The sequence below is a fragment of the Mesocricetus auratus genome, unplaced genomic scaffold, assembly GCF_017639785.1.
Source record: "Mesocricetus auratus isolate SY011 unplaced genomic scaffold, BCM_Maur_2.0 Super-Scaffold_100003, whole genome shotgun sequence".
Lineage (NCBI taxonomy): Eukaryota > Metazoa > Chordata > Mammalia > Rodentia > Cricetidae > Mesocricetus > Mesocricetus auratus.
In genome coordinates this window covers 100,923,793-100,940,649 of record NW_024429188.1, presented here as the reverse complement: position 1 = coordinate 100,940,649, position 16,857 = coordinate 100,923,793, and the positions used below count along the sequence as shown (strand labels likewise).

General features: G+C 39.2%; 1 protein-coding gene across 1 annotated transcript in view; it reads left to right on the top strand.

Annotated features, from left to right (window-relative positions):
• Positions 1-16,857, top strand: part of Gpc3 (glypican 3) — a 362,100-nt gene that overhangs the window by 315,605 nt on the left and 29,638 nt on the right. The window contains exon 7 of the mRNA XM_005085548.4: positions 1,594-1,753. Coding sequence (XP_005085605.1) covers positions 1,594-1,753 — 160 coding nt within the window. The remainder of the gene's footprint in view (positions 1-1,593; positions 1,754-16,857) is intronic.

The following is a 16,857-nucleotide window of genomic DNA, read 5'->3' as shown; positions in this document are numbered from 1 at the left end:
TGCTGAAGCTGTGAAAATTACTGATTTTATTAAACCTCAACCCTTAAGTAAAATTGAGAAATACACAACATATTTATGCCTCAACTATATATCAACATACATCTCAAGGAAACCCTCTTATGAGATTATTTGTGTTGTGAACTAAACTTAGCCACTTTTCACCATTTGTGTTTTGAATTTCTTAATATTTGGGGTTATGAAGTGGAAAGTACACAAAGTATGCCTCAATACACATTTCAAGGAATTCAATATTTACACATCACTGTTTGAAAAGGAACAAAGAGAGACTGTCAGCATTAGGAAAAGAAATACTCGTATTTATTGCTAATGATAAAATTCTAGCTTTCAAGAGAAGACCAAGAGTTGGCAAGAGCATGGGGCAGCTGGTCCCACTGTATCCAAGGTCCTGAAGTACAATGGGAGTTCTCAGCTTGTGCTCTCCTTTTCATACAGCCTGGGACTCCAACTATGGCATGGAGCATCTAGACTTAGGGTGGCTCTTCCCACCTCTGCTAACCTAATCTAGAAAATCCTTCGCAGGCGTGTGCGGAGACTTTCTTCCGTGCTCATTCCAAATCTTCTCAAGTTGATAATCAAGATCAACCATCACCAACTCTGACTGCAAAACAAGGGGTGGGACTGAGAGGACCAGAAATGGGTGACAAGATAGAGATTGGGGCAGTAATTGGGGATAGTAGCCAGATGGCAAAGAAAATGAAATGGGCCCTAAATGATGATTCATACTACGAGCTTGGGTCTGTCCACAGAGAGACTTTGGAATGATAGGAACCCCATAAAACAAGGCCACATGACTTAAAAGCTCTGTACCAGATCCAAACAAATATATATCTGGCTAAGCAGATTAGCTATGATAAAGCAAACTGATTTAAAAGCATCTTACTGGAGCTGTGGAGTGAGAACTGTTGATGAGTTTTGTTTTTTTTTTTTACTAATCAAAATATGGGATGTGACAATTGTAAGTAATCATTTAAATTGAATGTTATTCAATTAAGAGACTGATCTGTCCTCATTCCATTAGGAACAGCTATTGTTTTCATATAATGGTGGTAGGACACGTTTGTAGGGAATTTTTTTTCTGATCTTGGTGTCCTCGTAGATAATACATACGCTTCACCTGTCACGTCTTAAGTTCTCTGTCTGTGTTCTCCCACCATAGACACTCTCAGAAACATAGATACAATATTATAGAAATGAAAAATGCAATGTATCCTCTGGTTTCAGTGTGGTTTAAATGTAGTAAAAGAGTTGGAGAATCATGTCAAATGCTATGGAAATGTCTATAAGTATGGAACTCTAAAATGTGTAAACAATTTACACATAGTTAAATTTGAAAATGGCTTTCTAAAATGGAGACTTGCAATGTTACACAAACTGGTGTTGAACTCTGGACTCAAGCCGTTTTCCTGCTTCAACCTCCCTCTTAGCTGGAACTAGTAGTGTCTGCTACTACGCCCAGTTGGAAACAGTTGTTAAAAGCTGTGTGTTTTATAATACCTCTTGTTAGTAGCACATTCTTCTAAACCTATCAGAAAAAATAAGGAGAGTTTCTCTAGTCCTGTTATTTTCTTTCAGCTCCTGAGAACCATGTCTGTGCCCAAGGGTAAAGTTCTGGATAAAAACCTGGATGAGGAAGGACTTGAAAGTGGAGACTGTGGTGATGATGAAGATGAGTGCATTGGAAGCTCTGGTGATGGAATGATGAAAGTGAAGAATCAACTCCGTTTCCTTGCAGGTAACTGGCTGAAAATGGTGATGCCCTCAGATTTAAAAATCAATTGCTTTCTAGACCTCCACAAAAATCCCTGCAGCACACTATGCCATGAACTCTTTTAGGAAAGATGATACTCTCAAAGAGTGTTTTTTTGTTGTTGTTGTTTTACCATCTCTGACCCTGGGTAGATCTAAAAGTGAATTGAGCCATTGGCTGTTTTCCCATTGAATTTGTTCTTAAGTTCTTCTTGGTTATACAAAGAAATGCTACCTTGGGAGTCTTGTGCAAACCTACAGTGAGGCTTGGGATTGGAGCTGGGTAGAGTACTTGCATCTCATATATGAGGTACTAGGTTTAATTCCCCAACACTACAAAAAAGGGAGTAGATCAATGGAATAACTTTACAGGAAGAGCTATATGTTGACCTTTCCTTCTTCAAACAGCATGTCTGTTTTCTTTTCTCACAGCAGTCTAATACAGATAGGTTACAACGCATCACTGAACAGCTATGTAAAGACAATAGCAATAGAAAAAAGAAATAGCAGGGATGCTGGAGTCAATAAGGAAATACAAAACAAAAGTCTCCTCATATTTGTGTGTCTTAGAGTTTCTAAGTCCTTTCAGACTAACAGGTATTCTTCCATTATCAAATCCTGCCTGAAATTCCATTGTGCAAGGTCTCTAAGATGCCTGTTTCTCCCAAAGCCTCATTCCCTTACTAACTGCTATTTATCCTGACTCTGCCCTAAAGCTACCTGCCTGCCAGAGGTCTCATTTTAAGCATCTTCTTTTCTCTAGAGAGATCATACACATCTTATCCACTCCCTCTCTTTAAATATTTCTTAGAATCGAAGTCATTTTTTGTTGAGGAAAACTAATGTGAAATCTTCCCTCTTAACAAACTTATATGTGTACTGTACAGTATTATTAATTAGGTCCACTTTGCTCAACAACAGATGCTTAGCATTTTCCATCATGCAGGACTAATCACTATTCCCATTGAATAGCACTTCTTCATTTCCACTAGGCACTCCTCGGTCCCTAAAAATTACTATTTTCTTTTGAGGCATCTGAGTTTTGCTGCTTCATAACTCATATAAAGTAGAATTGTGTGCTATTTGTCCATCTCTGGTTCTCTTAATATTGTGTCATCAAGCTCCGGTCACGTGTTGTGTGTGGTGGCATGATTTTTTTCTCTTCCTCCATTTATTGGTTTGTTTTTTGAGTCAGGATCCCAGGATTACCTCAAACTCAATATATAACTGAGGATGACCTCAAACTGCTGACTCTCCAGCCTTCAAAACCCCTAGTTCAAGTATGCACCACCATTCCTGGATATATAGATAGATAGTTAGATATAGACAGATAGATGTTCAACCAGTAAAGGCCACATAAATATCCTATAATCTGGAGAACTTCAAAACCAGAAGCACTTTGGGTTCTAAGTCTTTTGGGTTAGGGATGTCCCTAATCTATGTCTGGCAACTTTTGTGGCCATTTAAATTATAAAGGTTGCCAAGATGGATCACCAAAAATGTTCTCTTGTCCCAGCACTGGTCTTCAGAACACACCATTCATACTTCTCCAGAAAAGTCTCTGCTCATTCCAACTCATGATTTCCTCCCTGTAAGACTTGTCCCTATCCATTTTTTAAATTTCTATAGTTTCAAGGTGACCTAACTTTTGTAAGCAATATTTGGCATGGGTCCTTGCCAAGGGCTTTGTCAAAATGTATCCTTGGTTTCACTTTGTTCACATGCACATTGATCCTCTCAAAGAATTCTCATTAGTTTGTTAGGCATAGTTAGCTTTAAGGTCTGTGTAAACTGTAAAAGACTATGCAAAAGGTACTTCATTTAATTTACAGGGAAAATGATGCCTTGCCTCCAAAGTATTACATGTGCCTAACCTGATCAGTGATTCTACCATCCTGTGGCTGGTTGGATCTCCTTTATAACACTTCTTGTAGAGAAGAAACCCATTGTCAATCTGGCACGCTCATGGCACAATAGCTATTTGGAATGAAAGGCTATACACATTGGTTAGCTGTTATATAATTTTACCCAAAATCTGGGTAGATGCCATGTGGTTCTGGTGATTCATCATCATCCATTTATTTAGTCAACTTGACTTAGAACATGATGTGCATTTGCCATTTCATTTAGTACTGCAAATTGCCTCCCCCAGAAGACAACTCAGGAATAAAGAGCATGGCTTAGAATTTGTTCAGTTTTCTTGTATCTTCCTTTTGTCCCTGAACAGACCTTTTACATCATAACCAGTGAGTGATCCTATTGGCTGACTTTCGTGTCTCACTTCTTCTCTTCTTTTGATACACTGCATATAATACTGTCTACTGGATTCTATTCTTGGACTTTGTTTCTAATTCCCTTGTGTCATAATTAAAGTCCCTTCCACTGTTTAGGAGTCAATTTCTCCATCTGTAACATAAAGACAATGCCTAGACAACTCTCACAGACTTGTCTACTGGCAACAGTCTGTGATCATTTCTTTGGCTGTGGTTCCTGGCAAAACACTTCAAAGAATCTTTAGAGGATCTTTTTTTATGCATTTCCACCTAACCTTGCAGGTTCTCTGTTCTCTTCTGAGATATATTTCCACTAAGAATGGACCTGATTTTCCCTATTCTGACCACACTGAATTTTCCTCTCAGCCTTCTTACAAAGAACTGCCTGCACCTAGCCCTCAGGAGGAGGATAATACCAAGAAGAATTTATGTGTTCAAGCTTTCTGGGGGTATAGTCACTTTTAAAACTCATCCCAAAGTCTGCCAGGTGCTTCTCTTTTTAATGGCTCTACTTCCATGACTTGCTTCTTCTCTTCCATCGCTGTCCCTTGTTTGAGTTTTGCTTTGTTTGGGGTTGGGTGATGTTTTGAGGATTTAGTTGGTTTTTGGGTTTTTTCAGGACAAAATTTTACAGTATAGCCCAGAGTGGCTTTGAACTGCCACAAATTCTCTTGCCTCAGCTGGGATTAAAAACATGTGCCACCAAGCCCAGTGCAACACAATTATTTCTGCATTGAAAATAGAATTTCTCAGGGTTTCTATTCCTTTCTGATTGGTGACTTTAGTACTTTGATCGATGACTGTTGCACAATGTCTCACCCACAGCTACATCTCTACTCATGGCTTACCAAGAGTAGCACTTCTCATCATGGGTGTCTTAGTCCACTTGTGCTATTAACAAATACTTTAGACTTGGTGGTTTATAAAGAACAACAATTAATTTCTCACAGTTCTGGCAGCTAGAAAGTCCAACATCAAAGCAGTAGCATCTGGCACCTGTCAAAGTCCTTGTTGTACTCTTAGATGACAAAAGATGCAAATGCTGTTTCCTCACCTGGCAGAAGAGATGGAAGGACAAAAATGAGCACATCTCGTACTCTCCAGTCTTTTTGTAAGGGACCAATATGCTACATGGGAACAGAGTTCACACATCCTTATCACTTCCAAACACCCCACCAGCTGCACCACAACAGCGTTGTGCTGGGAATTAAGTTTCAGAGTGAATTTTGGAGGGCAAATCACAGCAGTCATGTACTTCATCTCTCTTTTCCTGTTTCCACATTTGAAGAATGGGGCAACACTGTTTCTTATTTTAGAACATTGTGGACATTTAAAACAAAAGATCCGTGTAAAGCATAAAGCTCAGTCCGCAGTACCCCAACACTCAAAAACAGATGCCTGCTTTGAAGGGCATTGTTCTCTTGTTTCTGTTGATGCTGATGCTGGAGCTCAAAGAGCCTATGGATATAAACCAGCGCTACCTTAGAAAACCACTGTCATGATAAATGTATGGCAACCCTTGGGCTGGTCTCACAACACACTATGTAGCCTAGAATCATCTTGAATTTCTGATTTTTTTCTGTATCTATTTCCTAAGTAGATTATAGTAGATTACTTGCATGTACCACAACATTCAGCCTCTTCCCCCCCCACACACATTTTTAAATGATCAAGTACAACCCCAAATGCATACTCCCAACAAGCTTGTGGCATAACAAAGGGGATGGACATTTCAGTACTGTATTCTTCTAAACTGTCAGGTGAAATCCTAATAAATGTGAGCTGGAAAGCAAGGTGTATTAAGAAATTCATTGATGGGTTGATCTGATAAAAAGGATAAAACCAGCGAAGGAACTTTATGATAGGCCTTTTATCCCAGGTGACATCTGCAGACAGAGAGCTTATGGAGGAATGAACATCCTGGGTTGTTGTTTTATTGGGAGACATGGCGAGTCCAATGCAGAGCTCAAAATACATTCACAGCAGTAATATATCTATCTATACTGACCAACTGGCAACAAATCCATCAATATACCATGGCAGTTTCCCAAAATGGATTCTGCAATTAGAGAAACCTAGTTTTACTTCCTTTTTGGGAACACACCATACAGAACTTTGACACATAAGTTGCCAGTTGCATCTCACTAAGTAATTCATGCTTGGAATTCTCAGGCAAGATCTTGTGGTGACTCTAAACCTATTTGTTAGCATATCAGTTCCTTGAATATATAACTTTGATGCAGAAGGACCCATTCTATCTACTAGGAAGTGGACCTTGTCTAATAAGCAGCTAGAATGTCCTCAAGATGTACAGCATTGAAGCTTGAGATATTAAAAATTCATGGAGTCTACAAAGCGAAGAAAACTAGATCGAAGTTCTGTCTCTACCACTTCCCAATGCTGTGACTTTTTGATAGAGTCCCTCAGCTCCGCTAAACTTCACTGAGTGCATCTGTGAAAGTGCTGATAAAATGCCTTGTCAGCACATTAGTTGCTGAAGCACATGCGATAGTGAATACAAACATATTTATAAAATTATAAAACAGCACGCCCACTTTAAATATAATGACTATCATTTAGTACTATTGGGTTCTAAATTATTTTTGTTATACATATATATGGTCCAAATGTTCTGTCCAGTAATCTTCATTATGCATGTGTTCTCTTCTCCATCCCCCCAAAGGGGCATTCAGTTACTCATTAACTTGGTTTTAGCCCAGGGTTGTCTAAAGTGAGAAAGTATTTGAACAATGACAACTATGTCTGCTGAGTTGTACAAATGACCAGTCTCAATAGTAGTAGGTACCTACATCCTGAAAAAAATGACAGCTAGTTACATTTTGTTTTCTTTGGTGGGAGTCAGGCAGTGAGGGCAGGTGTGGACAGCTTGTTGTGGAGGGTCAAGAAAGAGCCCTGGGTGCTTTCCATTCATCTTTTTCTGAGCTACAAGCAGCCTGCTTTCATGTCTAGGTCTTTGCTTTTAAGAAGTTAATATTGCAGGGAAGCCAAAGGATGCAAAGCTCGCTGTAGTAACACACTCTTCACAAAGAGAGACCAGGTGCTTCTTGCTAATAGATTGACAAGAAAGCCAATCTCTACTCCCCCTAGAGCTTTGTGCAGCTCCTGGGGCTTACAAAGAAGGACTTAGATGTGAGCTTTAGCAGTGATATTATCTGCCAATTGAGACATATACCAAGAAAGGAGCCTTTCCCAACGTCTTAGTGTTGACTAGGGAGTTAACAGGTAAGCTGTTGATGGATGAGAGGAAGAAAAGTAGAAATCGTTTTCTAAAGTTGCCACAATTTGAGGTGTTTTGAGGAGTTTGTTATCTGCAATGAGATTATTCTTAGGTTTGAGTTTCCAGGTCTCCACCTTGTGATACTGCCCCATAGAAATGTTGAAGTGTGATGCCTTTATATGTGGGGTAATTCTTTATGAGTTTCTCTTCTGCTCTTTTTACACACAGAGCACTCAGAATGAGGTTGCTATTATGGATAATGTGAATGTTTATCTATGCAAGCAAACAGAAGCGAAGCAATCCTGTGTGCTAACAGCCTCAGGGGGTCTGGGAGAGTGAGTTTGTGTGGCATCAAATGGATCTTTCCGGCTGGATAAGATAGCAGAACAGAAAGGAAGATGGGGATTTCTAGTTAAATCAATGCTGTGATTGGAAGTTTCCCTGGGGAAAAAGGGGGGGATCTGGCAAAATGATCCATAGGTTTTGTTTAACTTAAAATTGTTACTTTTTTGACATTGTTTTGTTTTGTTTGGGACACAATCATTGTATCCCAGGCTTGTCTAGAATTTACTAAGTAGTCTAAGTTCACCTCAAACCCATGGCAATCCTCCCTGCCTTGGGCTCTCAAGTGCTGGGATTACAAGTGTGAGTCGCCATGTACAACTTTTTTAAAATTTATGGCTGTGATAATTTTCAAATATACATTCTGATTTTCATCTTTATATTTTTAAAAAGTCCTAATGTGCATGACTGATGTTAAGCCTTTAAGGTAAGAAGAGGAGTGCTAGCATAGACTCTCTATTTGTAACTTGTGGGTGGACTTAAGCAGTGATATAATTACCAAGTACATAAAAACAGAGTGGAGGTTGCCCTACAAATGCTGGTATCTGCAGGCAGTCTGTGTGTGAAAGCAGGGGGAAATCTCATTAGCACCTTCAGGATGGCTTTCAGAGTAAAGTGATTTGCCCAACTACCCATGAGCTCCTGGGAGGATTTCAAGCATGTCTTTTTCATCCTGTATCTACACTTTTCATCCTGAAGGTGCTAATGAGATTTCCTCCTGCTCTCAGACTGTCCCAGACACCAGAATCTGGAGGAAAGCTTCTACTCCATTTTCATTTACTTGGTAGTTATATTGCCGATCATGCCTATCAATCAGCTACAAATTAGGAGGGTCTGTTTGTGCTGAGTCCTCTGCTCTCAGTTTCCCCTTAAGGACTCAGCTATTAGTGACCAACCTTTTCTCTTATCCCCACCACTTAGTACCTGTCATTTCTCAAGTGTTCAACACACATTTCAGAAAGCTCAGTGGTAGAATGCGTATCTACCATGAGGGTTCCATCCCCAGTATCACAAAGTAAGTAGATAAATACTCCAATTCTCCATGTGCAGTGCTGGTTTGGTTTTCACAGTACTGCTTCATGCTTGCTAAGTAAGCATCCTGCCACTGAGCTACATCCCAAACTCCATGTGCAATATCGAGTTTTCATATTTGCTTGCTTTACCCCGTAGTTGGCAAATTAGCAAAGTATCCCACTCTCACTGTCTTATGAACTGATTCCTTCCAAGTCCCCTCCAGTTTCCTAAAGCTGAACTTGTGAGAACTGGGATAGGGGAGCCCTGTTCTAGTCCACAAAGGAGTAGGGACTCAGTCAAGTAGGCGAGTTGGGACAGGCACCAAGTGAGCACTTATAGCTAAAAAGTATCAAGAAGAATTTAAACAGTGACACTTGGAAGACAGTGACAATAACTACCAGTGTTCAGTTTACACAAGATAATAATTAGGGAGATGTGGATGTTGTCATTGTTTAGAGGACTTGCACATGGAAGAAGAGAGGAGAACTGGAAGTAAGGCATGGAATTTATAAGGAGCCATACTTTGACAGAAGGATGAACTTTCCTACCTTTTGAGCAATTCCTCAGTGGAATGAATGGCTTGTCCTAGGAAACAGTCAGCTCCCTGACTATAGAGGAATTTGGGTATCCATTAAAGAATATCTATTTGAAAGATTAATCTAATGGACACAGGTGAGTGTGGATTAATAACTATGGCAAGGGCTCTTGATTTCCAAGATTTTTGAAAGGCTCTGGGTGACATGGTTGTCCAGAAGTAGAGCGAAAGAAAATAATGATGGTAGAACACACCACCATGGCCGCTTTCAGCCTAGAGGAAGGAAAGAAAAATGGAGTTCAGAATCTCTATGGTTATTTGCATTTGAGCACATGTCATCAACTATGATATTCTGTAACTGTTTCTCTAAACAAATGGATACTTAAGAATAACAGAGATTTTACCAGGGAGTGAATCTTTTTAGCATCCTCTGTCACTCACAACCCTCTGGGGTTGTCTTGCTTCTGTGAGGCAATAGATCTTATTTCTCTCCAATTATCTACAGGCTGTGGCCTTCCTGCCCTTGTGCCAGAAATGCAGACTAGGGATAGAGCCCCAGCCTCAAGTGATTGGCCTAAATGGCTAAATTATCAAGATCAAGGTTATCTGGTTCACACTCATCTCTAGCTACACTACCTTCTCCAATCCGCTTTTGGTTCCACCAAATAGACTAGTATATCTCAAATAATCTGTGATCCAGAACTCCCTCTACCAAAGCTATCACAGACCAATACTTTCGTAGGGTATAATAACCATACATTACTAGAAAAAAGAACTAGCAGAACGGCCCTCCAAACATAAACCACAGTTTTTAATCAGAAGAGTCAACAAACCGAAGTATTTGTGAAAATGCTATAAAAGTTTAATAGCTGGTTTTCAGTTTTCATTATTTTCTTACAGATCAGCAATAAGTAGCAGAGTAATAGAGTACACTTGGAGCAGGGAGAAGTAGCCTGTTCTGTGTATGTCTGCTTGGCATCCCTCCTTACCATGATGGGACCTGCCCAAAAGCATTTTAAATGAGAAGAGGGTAGTGATCTACTTGGGTTGAGTGGCATTGTGTCATAAAAGACAGTTGTTACATTTTCCAGAATTTCTGTGAGCCAGTTGTTAGACATACCATTATTAATAAAGACTAAATTTCAAAAATTGTAATAAAATAAAATTTATTCAAAGAAGGATGATTCTCCATAATTATCCAATCATAATTACTGTGTCACATGGTATAACTGTGTCTGTTGTATCTGAATGACAGAAATACTATATACATTTATCCCTCTGCATCAAGTGCCAGCACATGTGTAGCTTGATGTTGACCGTGATGGAAGTAGTTACTCCCTTAGAAGTCAGCGAACACAGTAAATAAGGGCTCAAGTTGTTGTTTTGATTGCCTAGAATCCAGACTTAAGAGAGTGACAGGGGAAAATGTTAGTAGTGTAGCTTGCCCTTGTAATTATGTTGTAGCTACAGCTATATCATCGTGAGTAGCATACTATTTGGGGGATATTCTTCCAGAATTTGAAAACTATTACCTAATAGTAAATATCTCACTCTGGTCACTGATGGAGTGAAATCCCAACTAGTGCTTTTGTTTCTTCTCTTGCATGAGGTTCCTTAATGTAAACCAATATATCAAGTGATATTCCTGTAGGAATTGTACTTGTTTATCAGTTGCAATGTAGTTTAGTCATAGACACAAACCTGGCAAAGAAAAGATCAATGAAAGCATTAAAACCAATTCCTATATGAAATTCATTATAAAGCGTATCATATATTTTATCTATAAACCATTTGCTGCACATCCTTTATTCCAATAAAACTTAAAATAAAAGGACAAGCATACTTCTTGTATTGAGAGCCAGTTGTTAAATATTTACTGGCATACCACTGCAGTGAGGAGGTGCATTGGGAAGACTTGTTTCCTTTCTTTCATCCTTTCTTCATCCTTTAGGGCTCTTAGCTTAAGGCAGTAGCTCTTTCCACCATGGAGAGAAGTTCTTGTCTTCCAAAGTTATGCTAAGAAATGAAAGAGCTCCTCAGTTTTGTCACTTTGATTTCTAGGAATCTAAGGCTTGGAAACTTCCTTAACTCTGGGACTACTAACCAGATCCATAAACGTTGCCTTTCTCAAAGCTCTTTGTTCCTTATTGAGTTTGACAGGCTCCTTCTGAAGTCTCACTTAACCAGTGGAGATCTCATCAATCCCATCCCAAATCTGGATGAGAGTCTGATAGGCCAGCTCACTGGGGCATAGAAGCAAGGACCACTTGGAGAGTTGAGCTTCTCTATCAGAGGGCATTAGGACAAATGAATCCCGTGTGCTGCTATTAGCTCTGCTTTCACAGAGACTGGAATTCCTAATATCAGATTACACTTTGTTGGCTTGGTGATCATTTTTTTTAAAACCACCAACCATATGGGCAGAGGTTGGAAAGAAAGCTAAATTTGGAACACACCCCCACTCTCTTGTTCAACATTTCTTTTCTGTTTGTGCAGGGAGACAATGCATCACTCACACTCACATACCCCACCAATCTGATACTCGCATACCCCCATTAACTGCTGGAAAACAAGAAATGAGAGTCTCCCCAAACGTGGTCAAACCACTGGCTGTTTTCCACCTATGCATGCATTAAGAATGGCCATACTCTGCCCCTGCCAATTTCTGAATCTGTCTGAGACACACAACACTGAAAGACTAAATTAATAATGAGAGAAGCACGGGGATTTCATGACTGAATTTCTAAGTCCAGGATCACTCTTCATCTACATCTGAGTCAGGGATTTTTAGAATGTGGAGCCGTGAAGTTCTCTCTCCATTATTTTTTGTTCTGGATTTACTTCTTCCCCACATATCATGTCATCTGGAATGACAGCTAGAGCAAGAAAGACAGACTGGGGAGGTAGGCAGTGATGATTGGGGCTATATCTATGGAATCATGCATATTGTGTTCTGGGGTTTTTCTAAATGTGAACAAAGAAGTTGTAATTTAGCTTAAGATTTCTAAAAGGGAATTTGGAATCAAGTTTAGTGTAAGAAGTGAATGGTGGTATGCCTTCCCTCAAGGAGAAGTTAAAGTCTTCTCAGTATCCAGCTAAGAGTCAGAAAGATGTCCTCCTTTCTGCCCCTAGATTCCGGCAGGAATGAGCAGCTATGAAGCCAAATACTTTAACCTAGCCTTTCCTCATCTGGTTCCAACCTTCTCCAGTCCTGGCTCCCATTAACCCTTGCCCCACCCTATATTCCAGATACTTTATAGTTCTCACAAACGGCCATTCTAGTCTTTGAGGCCTGTCCGGAACTTTGTAAAGTCCTCTGTAACACACATAAAGCTCTTAGTCTAGTGCCTTTTCTTTGATAGGTTTCAATAAGCAGTTAATATTCTGCACATGCTGATCTCTTAGCCCATAATTATTTTCCCTTCTGCATCTTTTAAATTCACTTCAGAGGCTCCTCCCCCTCCTGTGAAGCTTCAGTCGAGGCAGAGAGCTTTGTTAATATTCTTCCTGGCAGGTAACTCCCAGTGCCTAGCTCATAATCAGTGCTCAATTAGGGTCCGTTACGTGGCCCTGGTCATACAAAAGCATGAATGGGCACACTACCTGCTGGCGTTCATATGTTTGGAAGTGAGGGAAGAAAAGGAAGCACCAGAAGGACATACACATCTAGCTGGAAAATTAGACTGCAGTGCTGTTCAAGCACCAATTGTAGTATGCACAGGGAGTTATAGAAACACAAAGAAAAAGCTACAAACCCTTACTGGACTGGTTAGACACTGAATTGAGTTTGAAACAACATGTGGAGTTGAGCAAATGGAGAAGAAAGCTGTCAGGCGAATATAAGCGAAGGCATGGAGGTGAGCAAGAATTTAGGAATTTTCTGTGGTGTAGCTGGAGTAGAAGGAATTGAGAATGTGAAGGCTGAATGATTGGTTAGACATTGATTTATCAGTGAATTTGGCCTTGATCCTTTGGCATGGCCTATACATTTACAATAGGTGTGTCACCTATGTGCTAGCTCCTATCCCTCTCCATAGAAGACACTAGTAATCAGTCACAGTACCCCATTCCACTGAGCGCAAATGGGACCTTTAATCCTTTACAGCAGAACTTTATAGAGGAACATCGCCAAGAGACTGGATGTCCTACTGTGGTTTGCTGTGTGTGTGTACCTGGAGGATGAAATGGTGGTGAGAGAGCCTAAGTGATGAGAGAACTAAGATGTTGTCACATTGAAAAGCCCACTTTGGAGGAAGAGATGAAGATGTAGGAAATACCAAGAGTGCCTACTTACTCAAATGTGGCAATGTGGGAAAGAAATAATAGGCCAGAAGGAAATCAATGTTTCTGTCTGAGCAGGTGAGCAGATACAAAAGTCAGTCAGAAGACAGAGTGTAAAGGAGGTAATACTTCACAGGGTTTTTTATTTTAATTCATTCATTTGTTGTATGAGTGGGGGAGAGCTCAGAGGACAACTTGCAGAATCAGTTCTCTCCCTTCACTATGTAGGACTAGGGCAGTGGTTCTCAACATTCCTAGTGCTGTGACCCTTTAATACAGTTCCTCATGCTGTGGTGAACCCAACCATAAAGTTATTTCCGTTTCTACTTCATAACTATAATTTTGCCACTGATATGAATCACAATGTATTTTATAGATAGAGGTTTGCCAAAGGGATCATGACCCACAGGTTGAGAGCCACTGACCTAGGGGATTGAACTCAAGTCATTAGGCTTGGTGACAATCACCTCTACACACTAAGCCATGCTGCCAGTCCAATAGCTCACAATATATAACACATACTGTGTAATTTAAACATTTTATGTAAATCAATACATTTTACTCTCTCAAAAATATGGTAGGGTAGATGCTATTATTATTTCTTACAGCTGAAACTATACAAAGAAGTGTAAGCACAATGAGGGGCACTAAAGAGAATACTTTAAAGAAAGAAACGCTGAAAACCATCCCTGCATCATTTAAATGAATATGGATGGAGCCAACTAGGTCACCAGACACCCATGCAAGGTTTATTAGTTCATCTCTAATGTTTTAGAAACCAGGGGATTTACAGTTCTTGGAAAAGGACCGTTTCAATGTGCATGAATCCATCCTACTGTCCACATCTGTTCTACTTACAAAGGCAAACACCAGGAGGAACAGAATTAAAACAAGCCTATCCAATGATGACCTAAATGACTTTCAAATGAATCTTCAGATATAAAATGCAAATCCTATTGTTAAAATTAAAAGGAAGAGAGGTTGGGGTCTAGATGGCTTCCCAGCACCCCTTATTACCAGAGTTATAACGAAATCACTTCTCTCCTGAGAAACAAAGGAAAACCTCAAGGTTAGGAAGGATATTGAATTTAAAAACACATCACATGAAGCTGTGTTGGTTTTTCCAAACTTTAATCTTTTCTCATTTCAATAATTGTGCTATGTGCATCTGTGTATATAAATATTTATACTTGTTCCATTTGTAAAACAAATTCCTATTTTTCAAAACACTTTCTCTTGGTCCTTTGAATGTTACAAGGCCCCAGTGCTTTCAAGACCTCTTGTTCTAGTAACTAGTTGATACATTGTACTTTGATTTTAGCTTCCCATCTATCTGGTCCTCTTACTGACTGGGCTATGGTAGTGTTACAGTGGCAGACAGTTGGAGAAGTCAGATGCCACAGTCAAGAGGGAGGAAACATTTATGCCTTGTTGCCTAAGCATAGAGCTTGTGCTAAGGGCTGAACTACATGGGTTTTTATACTTCTAAATCAGGTGGAAGATTAATTTATGGGTATGAAATCTTTATGACTGATATAGTTGACTATAGCTATAAACTTCACATTCATCACTGATTTCCCTATGTCCAGTAAATTTTTCTACATTGTGTTTTCATTTTTATTTATCTCCAAGTATTTTCCAGTGTCCTTTCTCTGGTTTCTTCTTTGACTCAGGATTGTGCTGGGTAATCATGGCGGGGAATTTGCCAAACAGCTTTCTGTTACTGAGTCCTAATTTTATGCCATGGTGCTTTGGGGATTCTTTGGGTTTGTTTTTGCTGTTGTTTAGTTTTGCAGTACTGAGGATTAAAGCCAGGGCCTTGAGCATGCTAGGCAAACATAGCTACCACCAAGCTACACCCCTAAACCTTTCTAAACTTTGATATAGAATCTCACTAAGTTATCTGGGCTGAGCTCTAACTTAGGATGCTTTTACCTGAGCTTCCCAAGTAACTAAAATTGCAGCTGTGTGTTGCTACCAAGCTCCATGGCACTTAGATAATACACTTTGTGTGCTATTCATGTTTTTAAATTTATTGTAGCTTTTTTATAGCTATACAGTCTGTTTTAGAGAAAATTCTATGTGAGTTTAACAAAAATGTATGAATTACTTTGTACTAACCCATCTTTCTTTAGGATTAATATAAAAGTGTAAAGTGATTTTTTTGTTTTCAGTATCAACTTAATATTTAAAAACAAGCTTTCTTCCATAATCCTTTTTCATGGCTTTTAGAAGAAAACATGCAATTTACAATTACCATTTAGAAGTCAGATCTAACTAGAGAGTCTACTTCTTGGTGACCTACTCTAATTAGCTCTGTAAAACACCTGAGCAAAGTACCTGCATGTGAGTGGCTTTGCTTAAGTCAACTGTGATGCTTAAACTCTACTCAGATCATTCATGGCTTATTTTTTAAAAACCAGCTGTGCCTCAAAAATAAGTTCTGGAACTAATTTCCTATTTTAAATGGCATTTGGTATTGCCTTTTGTCAGAGAAACCATTCTCACTTGTAGATTTATAAGGTAATGCAAATACACATCAAAGAAATAGCGATATTTTGCTCAACCAAGATGTTGGTTTAAAGACAAAAAGAAAGAAAAGTCTGATCCCTTTTCAAGCTTCAAAATTCTCATGATACTTATGCCATACACATATATGTAAGTTTATAAAGCTATACAACAATAAAATCACAGACTTTCACAGTAGGTAGGTTTAAGATTCAGACACAGGAGAACTATATCGCCTATGATTTTTTTTAGTTTTTATATAAGCACTCTTAAAATACAACTACAATATACCCTGCCTCTAAGTAATAAAATAGGGTACACTGGCTATAGCAATATAAAGATGGCCAAGGACCAACAAGAAATGGTGAATCGCTTTAAGAAATTGGTCATGGAACTAAACACCAGACTCTCAGACCTGGACTGTGTATCTAATTCTACTTAGTAAATCAAGATAGTGAAGGCAGTGAAACTCATGCTGAGAAGAGGGAACCCCGAGTCAAAGGCCCCTGATTCTGATGGGAGTTTGGAGAATGGATGCTTTTAAGGAAATTCTTTTGTTCAACTCAGAATGAGTCATCCCCAGATGTGCCCATTTCATCTCCGATTTGTTAATACCTCTGTTTTAAAATGTTCTTTTCCAATACAAATGTGTTAAGGCTGATGTTTCTAGCGTAACCAAAATTTGTATAATCTAGAAATGAATTCCATCTGCTGATACTCATTATGCAATATGGAAATTGCTCTTAAGAGCTTGCTGTTTATATCTACAGGGACACTACATGGATAGGTGTTTATTACCACATGTGTCTCACATTTAACCATAAAATAGATACCAACATCCATTCAGCACGGAGAGGTTTAAAGTGCAACATTTAATTGCCAAATGTTAGTTTTGCTCA